General features: G+C 42.5%; 1 protein-coding gene across 1 annotated transcript in view; it reads left to right on the forward strand.

The window, feature by feature from the left end:
- The window catches only part of LOC123363758, a 66,488-nt gene that overhangs the window by 22,917 nt on the left and 23,035 nt on the right, over positions 1-20,536 (forward strand). The window contains exons 9-11 of the mRNA XM_045005102.1: positions 8,630-8,672; positions 9,780-9,905; positions 18,340-18,469. Coding sequence (XP_044861037.1) covers positions 8,630-8,672; positions 9,780-9,905; positions 18,340-18,469 — 299 coding nt within the window. The remainder of the gene's footprint in view (positions 1-8,629; positions 8,673-9,779; positions 9,906-18,339; positions 18,470-20,536) is intronic.

A 20,536-nucleotide genomic window follows, 5' to 3' on the forward strand; every position in this document is an offset into this window, starting at 1 on the left:
AGTTGATCTCTTCTTGGTGGTGAATTAAGACCAACTGTGCATGCTGATATTGTTAGGTCTACCAGCAGCCTTTGGTACAGTTCTTTCCTTGCAGAGTGTTCCTAGAGACTGGCGCGAGGCAATTGTTCCTACATCCTAAGAGCACTGTTTTATGGAGTTCCATAGGATTCCATCTTGTTTCCTCTTCTGTTCAACAGGTATATTGGGCTGCTAGGAAGATTAATGAAGAAGCATGTCCTATTATGTGTTCAGTATGCTGATGACACTGAGCTTATATCCATTCCACTTGATCCAGCCAGTGCTAAAAAATGTCTAGCTTGGTTTTTCAGAGAAATTGGGTAATGGATGAGAGCAAGGTGGCTGAAATTCAGTCCAGACAGTTCAGACTGAGGTGATGCTGGTAGATATGGGGAAGCAACAAAGATGTCACAAAGGTGATATCTCTATCTGGGGGTGATATCGGATCCCCTTTTACTGTTGGAGGATCACATTGCAGCAGTGCACAAGAATGTTTTTTGCCAGCTGTCTGGCCAGGTGATTGCAGCTGTTTGTCTTGGATGTGTACCTTGCTACTGTACTACATGCTTTTGTCACCTTGAAACTTGATTATTGCAGTGTACTCTATGTGGGGCTACACCTTAAATCTATCTTAAACTAACTTAAACTGGTGCAGAATGCTGCAGCCTGCTTGTTAAGCAGTACTTCTTGATGGCAGCATCTGTTAACAGTTCTCCAAGATTTGCATTGGTAGTCTGTTGGTTTTCAGATGGAGTTGGTGTGGGTTGATATAAACTGCGTTGGACCTGTCTCATTGAGAGAGACGACCTTTCTCCTTGTGCAATACTGTCACAGTTGTGATCAGCACAGGAGCTTGATCCCCTTTTTTTTAATAAAAGGCAAAGGGATGCTAGCTCCTTTCCTTTGAAATGTTCTGCTCCCCAGGCTCTGAAAAAGTGTGACTTTGCTGGCATGGTGGGCATGCTGCAGAGCCCATCTATTTGAACAACCTTTGGTGGAGGCAGTTGAGGGTGGAATTTGTCTGTGGAAGTGTGGCACGTCTTAAGCTGCATTGGTCACATGACTTGTGACTAGATGAGGTGTGGTATGGTGGAAGGATGAAGTACTGCTTTAGTTGATTTTTACTTTATATCTCCTGCAGTCTAGAATTTTTAAATATATATCAAGGGCACCCAGAACTTTGTATGAGAGTCCTCTGGTGTGGAGTCCAAAATCTAAAGAAATAATGCAGGAACTGCTTTCAGTAAGGTTAGAGGTGAACAGAAATGGGATATGTTTGCATATGTGATATTAAAATGTTTGCATTCAAATCCCTGATTTGCCACACGTGTCTGTCTAGTGACATGTATGCACAAATCACAGATTTACATGTACCCATTCAGCAAATGTGTGCTACGAACTTACTGAAAATTAGTCCGTGCTGTTAGTAGTATCCATGAAGAGCTGATTTGGTCTGAAAAGTAAATAATTGCGTCAGTTTACCTTATTTCGACAAGCAAAAAGGGAATAAGAGGAATTATTCATTGAATCCTCATTTGAGTCGCTCTTGTTTTTAATTGTTGACTTTCTCCTGTAAAATGTCTGACTGAAACTGTAACGTAGAAAATGTTTTTATGTATGGAATTTTGCTGGAAAGAGCACAACTGCCAAGTTGTTTTCATGCAGGCATACTTAATCCAGTTCATTCAGAGACTCTAGATTGTATATTTTACTTGTAATTTTTGTTGTCCTTCAAGTGGTGTCTACATTTTTCCACTCACAGGATGCACCTGCTGCCTGCGGCTCAGATGGTGGAACTTAACTAGTTAACTTAACTAGTGTCCGTTGGAGTAGTCATGTACCCGCCCATTCCTTGCCCCAGCCCTGTTCCTGAATAGTCTAGGGGTGAGGTTATAAAAGGGGGTGTGAGAGATAAAGAACCGTTCCGGACCTTGTGCCTTGATCCTACCATTAGATAGTGCTTAGTTACTTACTAGTTGTTAATTTTAGATAGAAGTTATGTTTTAGAGTTACTAAGAATAAGTTTTTACAATATCAGTAAGTAAGTTAGTAGATAATATAGTAGTGTTGAGGCGTTGGCTTTGACCTGTGATTATGGCAGATCCAAAGGTCAAGAAACATGTTTTAAACAGTGTGCCTCCTGCTCTTCAGTTTTCTGAGCATTGGATATGCATACATGGCACCATGCTGCCTCAGAGAAGGAAATTTGACCTCCATATGTTCTATCTGCAGCACTTTTACCTTGAGATCTAAGAAAGACAGATAAAATAGGCCGCAAGCAGTACTCCTTCAAGAGGTGCTTGCAGGTGAAGCTTACTTGATCAGATAATATGGTTGACACCAAAAACTGGCATAGACCAGCCTTGTCATGAGATGTATTGAGGGACAAGGCTAAACATCATATTAGATGTCTTCATTGACATCCCGTGCCTCCACCTCCCATCATCAGCTCAGACTTCTAAGAAGTTCCTTAGACAAGAAATCTAGGAAGAGAGAGATTTCAGTGGAAAAGGACTTTGTGAGAAAAGCCAATCTGATCGGATCCAGAAAATGAAGAACTTCGGAAGAGAAGGAGCTCTCCAGAACCAAATGTAACAGAGAAAAGGAAGGTAGAAGAACAGTATGCGACGCCTCACCTTCTACTCCCCAAAATGCCGTCAGGTTCCCCTAGCAAGCTTCTCTATCTGATATTGGGTCCGCTGTTCTCTTCTCTGTTCCTAATCAGATTGACATTGGATCAAAGACCTGATGACAGATCAGAGCAACAGGTGTTTTCCTCAGTCTGCTTACCAATTAGTAGAAAGTATTTGGGTTCTCAGCCATTTCCAGCAGACCTTTTTGGTGGACCATACTATGGTCTGGACCATAACATAGACTTACAGACATTATTGGAGAATGATCCTGGGGCCTAGATGGTTGTATTGGACAGTTCCATGTTGCTAACAGGATTTGCAGCACGAGATAGAGTGAGCAACTCCTTTTACCTCTACTGATAAGAGGATGCTGGCTCCAATGACATTAAGCAAGGAAGGAGAAATCTCTGCTGTGTTGCATGATTCTTTGTCAGAGGAAGAACAAGTCTCTCTCCAAGATTTTCGTGAACTGAATCCTGGGACAGACATTCAGACATCTCCAGGTGAGAATGTAGGGGGTCTTCTCAGTGGCTTTTCCACTGAAGGATGGAATAACATTTCAGGAGTTGGTTCAGAGAATGGCATCTACACTTAAATTGCCAACCACTTCGATGGAAGAAACTGCAACCCAGTCTCTGATATCTGGATTCTCACTCTTCTGTAAAACATCATTACCAACTCTAGATGGACTTCTTCAACCTATTAAATTAATATAGGCAAATCCTTCATCAGTTCAACCAATGTCCAAGAAGAAAGGCAAATTATATTTTACCCCAGGAGGGGTTTTTATTTTCATACTCACCTGTCTCCAAATTCCTTGAAATTAGAGGTGGCTGTTCAAAGTTCTAAAGATGGCTTAGATCGATCTACTCCCTGAAGGGGACTGGAAGAAAATGGATGTCCTGGGAAGGAAGATTTTTCTCCTCTTCTACACTGAGCCTAAGAGTTGCAAATTATCAGGCTATTATAGTTTGTTAGTAATAGTTTCTCTGGGAGATGATGTTGGCTTTTACTTTAGTGTTACTAGTGGAACAAAAGAAACTTGCTGATGCTATTGTCACAGAGGGACAGCAAGTATCAAAGCATGCTGTGAGAGCATCTGATTCCTTAAACTCTGCAGGTAGGGCTGTAGCAGCTGTAACTTCTCCCCAAAGATATGCATGGCTCAAATCATCAGGTTTACCCCCAGAAACTAAAGCCAAAGTGAAGGTCCTTCCCCTTGAGGAAGAAAGTCTGTTTAGTACCAGGACAGGTAAGATTCTGGAGAAGAGCAAAGAAACAAGGTGTTCAGCAATATCTTTGGGCATTTATCAGCCACCCAAGAGAAGACCAGGAGTATTTAGGTACCAAAGACAACACCCTTTCTTATCTGCTTTTCCAACACAGAGAAGACATTATTACCAACTGCAATATCTTCAACAATCTCAACAAAGGAGGATTAATTTCAAACCCAGGTTTAAAGGCAAACACAACATGAAAGCTTAGGCCACGTTTTGACACATTGTGCCACAGTTCTCAAGCAGTCTTACTCCCCCTCCCCTTGAAGACTGTGACTGACATTATTTCCATTGTTGGGCTTCCATAACCACAGACAGATAGATCTTAAAAATTATTGCCAGTGGGTATTAAAAAAATCTTCTAACCCATCCTCCCAGTTCCTGTTCAGGAACCCCTCCAACAATAACTTGTTAAGATCAGAGGTTCCGGCTCTAATCAAAATAGCCATCGAAAACCTGTTCTACAACTACAGAGGCAGGGGTTTCTTAACCTTTGCTTCTATTATTCCTTCCCTTTCTCCAAAAGATTGTTTTGCAACCCTTGATTTGAAAAATGTCTATTTTCACATCACCATAAGAAACACATGTCACAAATCTCTTCAATTTGTAGTGGAGGAGGCCCATTTCCGCGAGCACCCTTTTAAAGCTTTTTTTTTAAAGCAGATTGCGCAACCGGTAACCAATCATGCTCTCCAACAGGAAATTTAAAAAACAAACAAACAAAAAAGCAGATGTCACACACCCCTGGAAAAGCCCCCAAACAAGCAACATGCTACTTAAAGAAATGAATAGGCAATTACATATACAAAAAAGCCAATATACACTTGCTGGGAGTGGGCTAGGCAATGTATTCACAAAATGTCAGCAGTAGCAACTCATCTCAGGAGAGAGAGTATTCATGCATTCCCCTATGCAGATGACTGGCTAAAAAAAGCACAATTGAAGGATCATCTTTTCAAAGCTGTCAACTGTACATGTACCCTCTTCAGAAGTCTAGATTTCCTGATAAACCAGAGTAAATCACTTTTATGACCTTTTCAGAGAATTCACTTCATAGGAATCATCTTGGACTCACAGATAAACAGAGTACTATTATTACCACAGGGTGGATTCCAGTGTATGACATCCTCCATAGAAACTACTCACCAAGTACCCTCTCAAATTGTACTCTTATCTCAAATGTATGGGAATGTTAGCTTCTACAACATATATTACCCTTTTGCTTGTTTCAAATTAAAAATAATATGGCACTGGTTATCAGCCAATTACAGACAAGGCACAGACAGTATGAACTGAAAACTTCTCATTCCTAGACACGTTATTGTTCCTAGATTGGTGAATCCAAGCCCCAGAATGTCTGCCGGGGTGTACCATTCAACCTTCCTCTTTTATTTGCAACAGTGACTATAGATGTATCTAATATAGTTTGGCACACTCATTGCGGCAAGCTCATGGCTCGAGGACATAGGAATTCCCTGAAGAAAAGGTTGCATTTAAACTAACTGGAATGCAGAGCAATCCAATGTGTGGAAGGTGAGGCATGAATGCTTTCAGTGCCCAAAGTAGTTCAGGTGACCACAGACAATACCACTGGAATGTTTTCCTTGAAGAAGCAAGGAAGTGAACACTCTTCTCAACTGTGCCAAGAGATGAAGTGGTTGTGGGAATGATGCATCCTCCATAAGATAATATCCCGTAGTGGTATACTTAACCTCAGAAGAACAACAGTCTGGCAGACAAATTAAGCAGAGTTCAAGTGGACAACCATGTGATACAGGAAATATTCACATGCTGGGGCCAGCATAGTTAGACCTCATTGCATCTGTTGATAAATTGAAGTCAGTTGCTTGACCGAACTTTGGTTTATTTTGAAATATACTCAAGAAATCAAATAACCAGTGCAAGTCAGGTTTATTAATATAGTACAGGAAAGAGGTTCTATATGATTCCAGTCTCTGAAAAGCAGTCTAGTGCAGTCAGTGATGTTACATTCACCTTGTGCAGAAGGTATGCTGCCAAAGTTGCACCTCTAAAGCCATCTTTTTGTACTTTATTTGTTTACCAGTAAAAGGTACCATATTTGTCATTTGAAACTAGATTCAACCAATTAGTTTTTATCTTATTACTTTGGTACCGTGGTGTGTACCCCGTATCTTTGTTCTGAAATGAACATGCATTCTAGATCATGATACACCCTTATCTTTGTTCTGGATACATGCATTTCAGGTATTAAGGGGTGTGAAGACACCTGCTAGGCCTGTACCAAGATAAATAGGTGTATGAGGGGAACTCCCTTTCTGTTGCTATGGGGAAACAATTATGTCCTGGTACTGATAGTTTTCTATCTACTTAAGCCAAAGCTTACCTCAGCTGATACAAGATGTCATGGTATACTTGACATAAATGAACAGGATTATAACAAAGGTACAGATTAATTTGGGCTATATAACTGTTTATATTAACGATTAATGTGTGTACTTAATGCTTAATATACATGTATGCTAGCCAACGCATATTAGTCAATACAACTAAGCGCAACACAAAAGGTCAAATGTTTTGTTCCAGGGCGGGAAGAGACCACTTGATTTCCAATGTATTCCTCGTATCATACAGCCAGGGTAGGTCTTTCCTCTAATATTATTGTTAGAGTTATATGGAAAATAAAACAGGATTAAACCAAGATATTGATCATACCTGCTTTGCCCAGGCAACAATGGTTTACAGAAGGGTTGTACAATAGACTTCTAATTATTCCTGATCTACCAGCTCAATAGCATAGCAGAGTATATCCTGAGTGCGGTGCATTTCATAGCACAGGCAATAGCTTTCTAATGGGCTTAGAACTATCTTTTTTGGCAACTGTTCAGAATGTTCTAGAGAATTCTAGAAAAATACGGAAAAGATCCATTATTTGGGCAAATGACAGTAACATAGCCCCTGCATATGCCTCAATTCAGTTTGTACTTGCTCCAGCATAAGATCTCAGGACTGTCTTTCTTTGATTAAGATTCACCTTTCAGCCATATCAACCTTTTACTCTAAGGTTAATATTAAAGCAGTGTTTGCTTGAGTTAGTCAAAAAAATTTCAATAGGAAACCTTCCTGTGAAAGCTCCAACTCCCATTTTGCTACCTCAATGTAGTTTTAATGAAATTAATGAAACAACTATTCATACCCTTCTTTATACTATTTATCTATTCAAACAGCTTTTGTATTTGCAATTACATATGCAAGATGAATAACTGAATTACATACATTTATGACAAACCCTCCATTTGTAGTCTTTCATGGAGTACCTCACCCCAAATTACTCTCTAAAGAAGTCAGAGACTTCCACATTAACCAATCTGTTAATTTACCTGAGAAGCTAAATTACATACTTTAGATGTTAAGAGAGCCTGGCCTACTGTTTAGAATAAGACTAAGGAATTTTAGATGTTTATCAGAACTGTACATTTCTTAAGCTGATAACAAAAAGGGTCAGGCACTGTATTCCCTATCTTTATTGAAATGGATTAAATCCTGCATCTCAGAAGCATATAGAAAGGGCCCTATCAAATTCATGGCCATGAAAAACACATCATGGACCGTGAAATCTGGTCTTTTGTGTGCTTTTACCCTATACTATACAGATTTCACAGGGGAGACCAGCATTTCTCAAATTGGGGGTCCTGACCCAAAAGGGAGTTGCAGGTGGATGCAAGGTTATTTTAGGGGGTTGCGGTATTGCCACCCTTACTTCTGTGCTGCCTTCAGAGCTGGGTGGCTGGAGAATGGCGGTTGTTGGCTGGGCGCCCAGCTCTGAAGGCAGTGCCCTGCCAGCAGCAGCACAGAAGTAAGCGTGGCAGAACCGCAACCCCCACTACAATAACCTTGTGACTCCCTCCCTCAAACTCCTTTTTGGGTCAGGGTCCCCACAGTTACAACACTGTGAAATTTCAAATGTAAATAGCTGAAATCATGAAATTTACAATTTTTAAAATCCTGTGACCATGAAATTGACCAAAATGGACCATGAATTTATTAGGGCCCTACATATAGGTAATTGCCATTCCTCTCCCTGAAGTGGTAAGATCATACTCTGCAGCTTCAACAGAAGAGCTCTGTGTAAGTTTGGAAGCTTGTCTCTCTGACTAACAGAAGTTGGCTCAATAAAAGATATTACTTCACCCACCTTGTCTGTCTAATATCCTGGGAACAACATGGCTACAACACTGCATACTGCTAATTAGATTCCTCTATCTGAGCTGCATATGGCTAGTGCATCTCATGAAAGGGAATATGTGGAGTCCATCTCTAAGAACTCTGGTTACAAGTAGGTAACCTTCATTTGTTTGAGCATAGCAGTAGGAAATTCTTTGTTTCGTGGGAGATATCTCTGCCTCCTTTAAGATTCTCTGCTGTTCCTGCACCTTGTTTTTGTAGGAATAAGTTTAAAAATCAAGGCAGGTGCACAAATCACTTAAATCCACTGGACTGTTTACTTTGAGTCTAATACCTGCATCTGCTTTACCTAGTTTTCCTATCTCCAGCATGTATGTATTGCAATGGGAAATACATAACTGGTATCCTGACAGCTGGACTTCAGTTTGGATCTGTGGTCAGAGATGGTAAATGCACTGACAAAGGATGGTTAGTTAGATGTTTAACCAAATGTTTCTTTAAAAAGGTTGTGCTAACATAAATGGGCTTTATGTTTAGGTTGTAACGGATCCTCCTGTTATGAAGAGAAAATGGCAAGAATGTAAGTGTTCTCTGTATGTTTATATAAGATTAAATCCTGCAATCTTGACTTGGATGCAAGGTCTATTGACTTCAAAGGGAGTTTTCCTGAACATGCACTGCTAGAGTTGTTTGCTAGTTTAGAGTGTGTTACTGTTGTTTGCTACATGTCTAGACTTGCAAGATGTTGAGTGAAAAAACGACATAAGCAAAATTGAAATGGGACACTGTTATTCCAAAATAAGTGTTCACACACAGACTTGTACAGAAATAACAAAAGGTATGAATTAAAGCCAGTTTAGTTATTTTGATGCAAGTTTGTGTGGAGACCAGACCTTAGAGTAGTTGAGCAAGAAGAGCAGTTATATATAGGGGACCTAATAGTCACTTTCAGCCTATTGAGGAAAAAGTTATCCATTGGAAATCCAGATAAATATGGATTAATCTGTCAGTCTAGATCAAGGGCTCTCAAGATTTTTCATAGTGTGAACTACTACTTAACATGGATTACCTCTTGTCCGATAATGATAGCATTGACTACCTTCCTTTTTACTGCATTTACAAAAAAATCCTTGGAGCAACTTCAGCAATTGCTTATATGGCAAAATAATATTGTATCTGTTTTTTACTGCAATTTAACAAGTGGAGACTATAAGGAGAGCCAGCACCATGTGGCCTGTCAGCTCTTCATATTACCAGTAAATGTAATAGGCCACAGACAATAGTTTGGCCACAAATTGATTGGCCACAGACAACAGTTTGGGAACTACTGTATTGGGAACCACTGTTTTAGATTTCTAGTCTCTTGAGGTCTGTGAATTTTTGGTTAGTGTGTTTGTCCATTTTGTCTAGTTGATTCAGCAGAAACCCTGTGTTAGCTTGATAAGGGTTTTTTTTGTGTGCTGAATTTCCAGATTACACGAACTATACGGTAGTGTAAATAAGAATGTTCAGCAATTTATTAATATTAAATATTTAAAAATAAGTTGTATAACAAAGGAAGAAATGTATTTGGCTGAAATACTTTAAATGTAGATACTTATAAATGAGCAACTTTGAACCATCCCTAATAAACAGAAAATGTTAATCTAAGTGCATTTCAGGCATGTTTTTCTTGACTACCTTACAGATGGCTACCATTCAAAAGCTAAGGTTCAGCGTGTGTATGCTTCAACTAGCAATGAAGGAAAGGCAGAAGGTGATGCTGATAAGGATAAACAGATCACAGATTCTACTCAAAGTTTACCTTCTCAAGGTCAGAGATTTAAACATGTTTTAAAAAATAACTTTATAATGCAATGTTAACCTTTGCAAAATCGTACCACCTATGGCATATATAGCTTGGCTTGAAAGGATTAGATTTTTGATAAATGTCAGTGAATGTTGATTTCACCACATACACAAACTGATGAAAAATATTTCCATTTATAACAATTGAAATTTACAGATAGACAGAGTAAGAAAAACTTTGCTTGAAAACTTGTTTGATTTAAGGATTTTTATTTCATATGCTTTGACATGTGATGTTTGCCAATGTGTGTTTTAATGGTTATAAAACTCTAACTATATGAATCTCAGCATCTACTGTCAGTAAATATTTTCTGACCTCCCGTAATTGCCACAATTATGAAAATTTAACAATAAAAAATGATTAAAGATAAATATTGATAGCTGTCAATTATTTTTTTAAAAAATTGAATTCTACCAAGCCTATATATAGCTTCTTTAGGTACTTTCAGCATATTTGTGAGTTTGGTGGGTTTGTTTTGTGGTAAACTAAATAGATTGGAAAATATCTCAGCAATTTAAGGAGTGGGGAAGTGAAGGGGCACAGCATAAACTGTCTGGAGCTCAGTACTGTACAGAATGCCTTCAGGGAATGACCCTATCAGCACATGACAAGAACATGGACAGTATCTCAATTGCTGCCTATGTTAACGAGGAAGACTGTGTAGCTAGCCTCCGACTCTCTGGGACAGAAAACAAGCTGTCATTGCTAGGTCCTTTCCAGATACAAGGAAAGTTGACCATCAAAGCAGTTAGTCAGTAGCAGGAAGGACTTTTTTGCCATGGATCCAGTTCTATGCTAAAGTTGTCAAAGTATATTTTAGAGAGCCAAGTACTGTTGCAGTGACAATAATATGATGCCATGGCAACTATGATGGGTAGAAAAGGTCTATGCTTCTGTTTACAGAGTGCACCGCTCACTGCTAGTCTGGCGCCTCCTCTTGGTCACTCTGGGGATTAACTCTTGAGTTTGATGCCCCCTTCCATGGCTTGCACACCGCTGTTCTGTCTCTCTCACAGGTCTGTAGCTTCTCTTGTCCCAAGAACTGCAGTGTCCTCTTCATGACTCAGCCCTCCAGCTGGATCACACAGTCTTCTTCCTTTCTGGGGTAGCAAAATCTTTTCTCCCTAGCAGTACTAAGGAGTCTTCCCTCTCACTGCCCCATGGTGCCACTCCCTCAGTGGCTAGTAAGGGAACCTGGTCTGCCCTGTACTCCAAGTTCCAGTCCAGGGACCCTCAGCTCAGCAGTACTGGGCCTTCCTCTCTCAGCCCTCACTGCTCCTTCCCTGGACTGCTTCCTACCACACCTGGTTCCCCTTCTCCCTCTGGGTGTACCAGCTCCAAAACTCTCCTTCCTCTTCCCAGGGAGTGACTGCTTCCTGCAGCCCCTCCCAGGAGCCCCTGTCTGTTGCCAGCTACCTGGCTTTATACAGGTCCCGCCTGTTCCTGCATAGCTGAGCCTGCTCTCAGTTAGTTCCCTGGCTTCTCCTCCAGGTGCAGCCTGTGGAGTTAATTGGCCTGTATGGCCATCTTAACTCTATCACAGCTTCATATGAACAAATACATAGAACAACCATGTGTTATTCTCTCCATACTTCTACCCACTTTTACAAGCTAGACTTGTAAGAATTATTCGATTCAAGGAGTTATGACTGAGTAAATGGATGAAATTAAGAAAAAGAAACAAGGGCAAGTCTACACTACAAAGTTAAGTTGACCTAAGTTATGTTGACATACCACCGTCACAGTAATTAAATTGCTTTTGCATGTCCATGCTACTCTCCTTTTGTCAGTGGTGCACGTGCTCGCTAGCAGCACTTGCATTGAGGCAGAGAGCAGTGCACCATGGGTAGTTGACCCACTGTGCAACTTGCCACCATCTAGTGCGGGGTGTTTTGGGCAGGGTGTTCAATGCCTCATGGGGGCAAACGAGTCACGCAGAGGTGACTGGGAACATGATTTCAATGCCCCGTGATGCAGGTTTCTCCATTCCATGATTTTATCTGCATCCCATAATGTTTCACACCTTTTTTCAAAAGACCTGTAAACCCATGTGTCCGTCATCTCTATGTGAAGCATGGATCCTGCACAGCTCTGCACTGTTGTGATGAGTATTGCAAGCACAATGCACCTGATCCTACAGTATTTGCAGAGCTGTCAGAGGAGTCAGACATGACATAAGATAATTCCTTGGAGGCTGCCTTGCTGTTGGACATAGAAAGAAACAATTCACAGTTATTGTTGGTATTCATGGAGCAGCTGCAGATGGTGGCGTGCCAGTTCTGGGCCTGAGAAACAAACATTGACTAGTCAGATAGAATTGTTATGCAGGAATGGGATGACGAGCAGTGGCTGCAGAACTTACGGATGTGCAAGGCCACATTCCTAGAAGTGTTTGTGGCACTTGTCCCAGCCCTCCGACGCAGCGACATCAAAATGAGAACTACGATGCCAGTGGAGAAGCGAGTGGTGATTGCTGTGTGGAAGCTTGCAACGCCAGATTTCTACTGATCAGTCAAGAATCAATTTGGAGGTGGGAAATCCACTGTAGGGATTGCTGTGGTGCAAGTGTGCAGGGTCATTAATTGCATCCTGCTATGAAGGACTCTGACTCTGGGCAATGGGCAGGACAGAGTGGATGGTTTTGCAGCAGTGGGGGTCCCAAACTGCGGTGGGGTAGTAGATGGCACGCATATCCCCTTTTTGGCACCTGACACAGAGTACATCTACTTTTCTATGGTATTGCAAGCACTGTTGGATCACTGGGGACATTTTACCAATATCAACACAGGTTGGTCGGGGAAGGTGCATATCACACGTTTAAGAACACAGGCCTGTTCAGAAAGCTGCAAACAAAGACTTTCTTTTCAGACCATACGGTCACCATTGGGGATATTGAAATGCCAATAGTGATCCTGGGAAACCCAGCCTACCCCTTACTCCCATGGCTCATGAAGAGGTATACTGGCCAACTCGACAGCAGCAAGGAGCTCTTCAACTACAGGCGGAGCCGGTGCAGAATGACAGTTGAAAGTGCCTCTGGCCATTTGAAAGGCCGCTAGTGCTGTCTACTCACGAGAGTAGACTTCATTGAAAAAAATAGCCAAGTGGATATCGCTGCATGGTGTGTGCGTCATAATATCTGTGAAGCAAAGGTGAAAAAGTTTCTGCAGTATGCTCTCTGCTGATTTTGATCAGCCAGATACCAGGGCTATAAGAAAAGCTCAGTGAGGAACTATATGGCTCAGGGAAACTTTGAAGGACCATTTTAAGAGTGAGCCACAGTAATGTGTGCTGTTGTAGTGTGTTCTGCCTGGCATTGCTTTTTTTGCAGCCCAGTATGAATCTTGTAATGAGTGCTGTGTTTGTAGTAATAGAACATTGTAAATGTAACTATTGCTATTATCTCTGAATGATGTCAGACCCAGCCGGCATATGTTGTGAACTTATAAAGATGAATTAAGTTTCCATATATAGACTTTTATTCCAAACCCATGCAAACAGACATTTATAACTGAATGAAACTTTATAAATACAGGGAAGAGAACTTTTAAAGGGGAAAGAACAGTCATTTCCATTTCACAAACACATACACTGATTGTCTCTCTCACAGATCAGTGTATGTGTGGCTATGATGGTCTGTACTTTCCTCTGGGGTGTAGGGGACCTCTAGGTAGTGCAGCAGCTCTGGATGCCATGTGGAATGTGTGTGCGTAGGGGGGGGGTGGATGTAGGGAGGTCCTAGAATGCAGTTCTCTGTGGACTACAGAGAGAAGCGAGCATGGTGTGTTGAACCTGAAGATCACAAGAGTCTCCAGCATGTCTGTTTGCCTCTTGAGAAGTGCTAGCATGTCTTGCTGCACATCTCTCTCCTTTTCCTGTGCTTTTCTCCTCTCCGCTCTATCCCTGTCCATTGTGTTTGCAAGGGTGATCTTCCATTTTATGCTCAATATCCGAAGCACCAGAGGTTTGCAGGATCTCCTGGAACTGCATACTGACACCGTTTTCTACAGGTGGTGGTGATTTTAGCTGATATCTCACTCCTGAGGGTAGCAGAGGCTGAAAGGGAACAGCTCCTGCACGCATCCGGCTGCAGACCGGGTCTGCATGCTGCTAGCTTGTGTGTTGCAATGGTGGCTGCTGAGTGGTGTCGGAAAGTGTCCTACCGCAGCGGAAGAGATAAGGCGGCCCTCCCCAGAAACCTTCGGCAGGGGATTGCATACTACCATCACAAAAGTTCCCTTGAGTTCTCTATGGAGGATTCAGAGGACAGCCCAGTGCACATAAACCTAAACATCGGTAGCGCCCCCCTCCCCCTCCACCTAACTGTACAGGGGAATGAGAAGCAGACTCTAACACTATTGGTTATTTCACCACTACTGATTAAAAAGATGAAATGGTTAAAAAAGAGTAAATGAGCAGATGTGTCCCTGCAATATCAAAGCAAACTGCATACTTACCAGAGGTTCCTTCCCCTTCATCAGGCTCACTTATGCTGGACTGTAGGGACTGACTCAACTGCTCTGGAGTTAAAAATAGGTCCTGGTTCACTGTGCCACTGAATCGCCAGGTCACCTGTCCCCCCTACTTCTCATCTTCCTTGTCCACCACCTCCTCCTCACTGTTGACTTTGGGGGCCTGTGACTCCAGCTCTCCCGAAATAGCCGTAGGGTTCTTGGCAGTGGTGGTGGGATCTCGGTCGAGGATGGCATGCAGCTCTTTGAAAAAGTGGCATGTCTGCGGCTCTTATCATAGATTAGTGTTGGGATAGACCTCAGGAGGTCATCTAGTCCAACCCCCTGCTCAAAGCAGGACCAACATCAACTAAATCGTCCCAGAGAGGGCTTTGTCAAGCCAGGCCTTAAAAACCTGTAAGGCTGGAGATTCCACTACCTCCTTAGGTAACCCATTCCAGTGCTTCACCACCTTCCCAGTGAAATAGTGCTTCCTAATATCCAATCTAGACCTCCTCCACTGCAACTTGAGACCATTGCTCCTTGCCATCACTGAGAACAGTCAAGCTCCATCCTCTTTGGAACCCCCCTTCAGTTAGTTGAAGTCTGCAATCAAATCCCTCCTCACTCTTCTCTTCTGCAGACTTAAACAAGCCTAGTTCCCGTGGCCTCTCCTCATAAGTCATGTGCCCCAGCCTCCTGATCATTTTCGTTGCCCTCCGCTAGACTCTCTCCAATTCGTCCACATCCTTTCTGTAGTGGGGGGCCCAAAACTGGACGCAGTACTCCAGATGTGGCCTCACCAGTGCCAAATGGAGGGGAATAATCACTTCCCTCGATCCACTGGCAGTGCTCCTACTAATGCAGCCCAATATGTCGTTAGCCTTCTTGGCAACAAGGGCACCCTGTTGACTCTCATCCAGCTTCTCATCCACTGTAATCCCCAGATCCTTTTCTGCAGAACTGCTGCTTAGCTGGTCCCCACCTTGTAATCGTGCATGGGATTCTTCCGTCCTAAGTTCAGGACTCTGCACTTGTCCTTGTTGAACCTCATCAGATTTCTTTTGGCCCAATCCTCCAAAATGTGTAGGTCACTTGGACACTGTCCCTACCCTCCAGCTTACCTACCTCTTCCCCCAGCTTAGTGTCATCTGCAAACTTGCTGAGGGTGCAATCCATCCCATCATCCAGATCATTAATAAAGATGTTCAACAAAACCGGCCCCAGAACTGATCCCTGGGCTACCCCGCTTGATACCGGCTGCCAACTAGACATCGAGACGTTGTTCACTACCCATTGAGCCCAACAATGTAGCCAGCTTTCTGTCCTCCTTATAGTCCATTCATCCAATCCATGCTTTTTTAACTTGCTGGCAAGAATATTGTGGGAGACTGTATCAAAAGCTTGTCCCCAGAGCGACTATTAGCCTCCCTTGCCTTCTTGTACTCCTGCGGTGCTGCTCTATGTCCCTCCTGTAGCCCTCGCCCCATGCCCCGAATCATCTGCTCATAGAGATTGACGTTTCTATGGCTGGATCAGAGCTGTGCCTGCACAACCACAGACTTAGAAGATCCACCACCTCCTATATAGTCCAGGCAGGAGCGTGTCTGCCGCATGGAGCAGGCATAGCCAGCTGCGCAGTTGCTAGTTGAGCTCTCCATGCCAAGCAAACAGGAAAAGGAATTTAAAAAATTCACAGGGTTTTGTCACGGGGTTACTCACCACACTGGCACTTCCTGCTTGGTGTTTCTGGAATAAGCTCAGTCACAGTGGGTGTGTCCTCAGGTGCTGGTGGCTTTCCCATCCTTGCCTCTGCCTGTAGACTCGTTATGGCACCTTTCTCTCCGTGTCTGCTTTGTGGCTGTCATGATCTGGTTCCCGCCCCCTTCTGCGGAACTCCTCCAACAAGAGTCCAGCCACTCCTCACAGCAGATTGGCATTCCACAGCTGGGCTGCTCCTTTAGTGGCTGGGGGTGGGAGGCGCCCACTACTTCAGGCCCTGGCCCAGGGACCCTACAAACAGCATCTTCCTGCTGCATCTTCCTTCCAGCTCATTGTCTCTATTCCCTGGGCCACTTCCCTGCAGCCTCAGTTCCTTCTGCTCCTGCCTCTGGCTCCAGCTCCTTGCTCTCTTCCCAGGGCCTTGAGCCAGTAAGTCCCGGCCAGCCCATTAGGAACTCTCTCTAGCTCTCCCAGTGCCTGCTAGCACCTGCCCTTCCCCAGGTGCTGTTCTCTCTGTAGCCTTCTAGGAAGCCAGTCTTCTCCCTAGGGCTCCCTGCAACAGACTAATTTGTTCTGGTCTGCAGCTTCCTTTCATATGAGCCAGCTGGGCCCTGATTCACTAGTCTAGCCACTGCCCTAATTGGCTGTTTCCCCTGCAGCCACTCCTTTGGCTGCCTGCTGCTCAGCCTCTCTAGGCTGGCTTTAACGCTCTCAGAGCCAGGACAGGGCAGGCGCCCTGTCATAGGCTTTAAAAGGGAAGGGGCTTGTACCTGGCCTCCAGGCAGCAAAGTTCAAAACAGTGACCAGAGCAATCACAGGGAGGGGTATTATTGGACATCTCCTGGAGGCCACTAAAGTCAATGTAAGTAATGCAGTGTCTACACCAGAGGTGGGCAAACTTTTTGGCCTGAGGGCCACATCTGGGTATGGAAATTGTATGGTGGGCCGTGAATGCCCATTGGGGGAGGGGTACTCTATGGGGTGTAACATAAGGGATGTTACTGAGGTGGGGGGAGAGGCGATTCATGGGGTGTGGCATGGGGGGAGGAGAGGACTCTACAGAGGCGTACTGGGGACTCCTAGCAGCCCTGCCAGCCATGACACCAAGGCGGCCGTACCAGGCACTGTCATGGGCGGAGGCACTCAAGCTGGGATGGGTGCGGCTCCTGGGTGGTTTCGAGGCTCTCGAGGGTGGTGCCGTAGGGGGGATTGGGTGTGATAAAAACTTCTGACATGTCGGAAGCGGGCCATAGTTTGCCCACCCCTGGTCTACATTGACACTGCATCACCCTAACTACGTCGACCTAAGTGCTATGCCTCTCATGGAGGTGGAGTTATGTTGGCGTAGCGGGCAAGTTACATCAGTGGGAGAGACATTTTGGTGTAGTACTCACAGGGTTAGGCAAGGCAGCTTACGTCGACCTAACTCTGTAGCGTAGACCAGGCCTTAGACTGCATATCAGGAACTCTTCCTAATAGTGACATCTGCTACTCTGTAGAAGAGTGTTCAAAGGGAAGTGGTAGAAGCCTTATTCCTTGTACTTGCAAACTAGATGGCACAAAGCACTGGTGAATATACCGTAGCAAACAATCCTTCATTGACAAGGGACTGTATACCTCAAGAAGTTTTTTCTATCTCTAATTTCAGAGGTTCAAGGAGTTGTATATTCAGTGGCCTGCTTGGGGCAAGAGGGCAGTGTACGGCAAGACAGAAAATACGAAGAGATGATATAGGGTCTTTATAAATAACTGAATAGGCTTGATAAAGACACATCAGAAATGCTTTAGCAATGCTTTTGTCCTTTAAAACATTAGAAATTAAATGTAAAAATGAATATTAATGCATTACTAGGTAGACATAAAGCATGCAAATGAGAAAATTCTATAAGATACCATTTCTACTGCAATCCTTATTCTAGCATGTTGCAGATGTATAATATTTTCCATTTCTTCGTTCCTTGGTAAAAGATAAACCTTAATGTATTAGTGGTTATTTACTATATACCATAAAATATGAGTTGTGCAACATGGCTTAGTTATTGTTGAAGTAAAAACAATAACGTTTGGACTTCCACACTTTTGAATGCTTTATTTTTAAGCTTAATGGTAAACTAACATTTGAGTTTTATTTTAATGTAAGGACATTCTAATCAAATGCTACTTTAAAAATATAAGATTATGAAAAACTGTTAGCAAATATACCCCATTGTTTTAATTTTTTTCAGATGGAAAGGATACTCAAGATGAACAGGAAAAAAGCCAAAAAGAACAACCGAAACCAGCTGAAAAGCTAAATGCTAACAATGCTGATGAAAGCAACAAAGCTGATGAAAACAGCAAAGGCAACAAGACTGAGTACATTTAAGTTATTATTTAAAACTTTACTTTTAAAAGAAAATTACAAGACCAGCATCTAAATCAAATTTGTCTTTGACAGAATTATTTCTGCAAGTCCACCCTCATGAGGTCAGGAACTATTTAAAAGCATGTAATTGTTAAAGGACATGTGTGTCAACCCATAGGCCCGATCATGTTCCAGCTGAGAATAAGATAGACCCATGTCTTTAATTCCTCTTGTTCCCCTGGCAACATACACTTCTAATGGGTAAGAGCCAATACACTTCCATTGCTTCTTACCACTCTGTGGTTAAAGGAGCATCAGCTTTTTTCCCCACCATTCTGTAAAACTTTGTCTTACAGAGTTGCTGTATCTATACTTGACACTTTGTAAATCAAGCTGATGGGATTTGAACGTATCATCTACTATGGTCAGGAATCCTCTATTTGATCCCTCAATGTTAACTACCTTGTCATTCTCCAAAAATCACTTTTCTTGTTGCAGTCATTTCAGCCAGAAGGGTGAGCTAAATTGAGGCCCTGATTGCTGATTTTCCCTGTATGTGTTTTCACAAAGATAACTCAGTGGTTAATCCTCAATTTAAATTCTTATCCAGAGTGGCATTCAAATTCCATCGGAACCAGCTCTCTACCGTTCTGGCTTTCTTCCTGAGTCTTATGGGCTGTCTGATAAGACTAAGTTGCATGTTAAAAGGGCCAGTAATTATTACGCAGGACCAAACCCTTCTGGAAATCATTCCAGTTGTTCACCTCTTTTTAAGAAAAGTTCGGTGGAAATTATCTCAGTTCAGCAATTGTGTAAATAGAGCCAGGACAGCTATGAAAAGGCTCCGGTGTCAGAAGGATTAAAAAGTTATTCTGTTAACATAGTAGCTGTCACCACAACTTGACTCTATACTGTTCCTTTCAGTTCACATCTTTATTCAGCACTGTTCTCCTAAAACTGGAGCAAAATCAGATGCTCATTTGTGGAGGGCAGTCCTTCAGTCCCTTTTCAGTTAAAGATTCTTACAATATCTACCTGGGGATTTCTAATCTCCTACAGTGAGATTGCTAATCTCCTACTGTGGCTCTGCAGGGACAATCCTGTGAAAGAGCAAATATATTAGGCACTATATAAACACTGTACATAACACAAAGGGGTCCTGGTCCATGACAGGGATTCCTAAGTGCTATGTTTATTATCTGGAGTTCACTGAGTGCGTTGCCTCAGGCCATCCTTGATGCTTCTTTGGATTCTTGGGAGTCTGCCCAGGGAGGAGAGGAACTGATGAGGTCATGGATCTCTTATATTTGTGGCTTGAACACTCATATCTGAGGCTGATGCCTGCATGTCCCATCACAATAGCTTTGATGGTTCCAGGACTTGCAAAAGGTGGCTTTCATCTACAAAAGTGTGAGTTTGCAGAAACAGTACATGTACTAAATAACCGTACCCATATAAATCTACATTTATATACTCAGCATCTCTGTAGTTACATATTATGTTTATTTTGTATCAATTTATAACCATACATTTTATGTAAAGAAAACTTGTCTTAACTCATAAAGCTCTTATCAAATTATACTGTACTTAAAAGGCCTCAATATGACACAGTAATATATTTAGAAACCTCCTGGTTTTACTTCTGCACTGAGAAAGCTTTTGCTTGATATTATTTAAGAATGTTGACCTGTGAGTTTAAAATTTAAGATTTCAGCTTTTATTTCATAAATTACACCTCATTATTGTACTAAAAGATGCATAAATCAGTTTCATAACGAGGGCAGGACATTTCTACTCCAGATCTTTTCTCCCACTAGCAAATACGTAAGTAATCTCTCAGATTGTATTCCAGTAACACGATTAATGAAATTATAAATTTGTGCCCAAACATTAACTATTGTTAGAGAAAATTTGCTTGTGAGGGAAATGAGCCTTTGGTTCCTGCAACAGATAGAGTTGATAATGGACAGTCTCAGTGAGCTGAAGTTTTTGCCACGTCAAATTACTCATTTTCAAGTCATCTGTCTACTTCCCAACCTGGGATCATGTTGGCAGGATTCTGAGTTGGATATCTGTCT

The sequence above is a fragment of the Mauremys mutica genome, chromosome 2, assembly GCF_020497125.1.
Source record: "Mauremys mutica isolate MM-2020 ecotype Southern chromosome 2, ASM2049712v1, whole genome shotgun sequence".
In the NCBI taxonomy this organism is placed as follows: Eukaryota; Metazoa; Chordata; order Testudines; family Geoemydidae; genus Mauremys; species Mauremys mutica.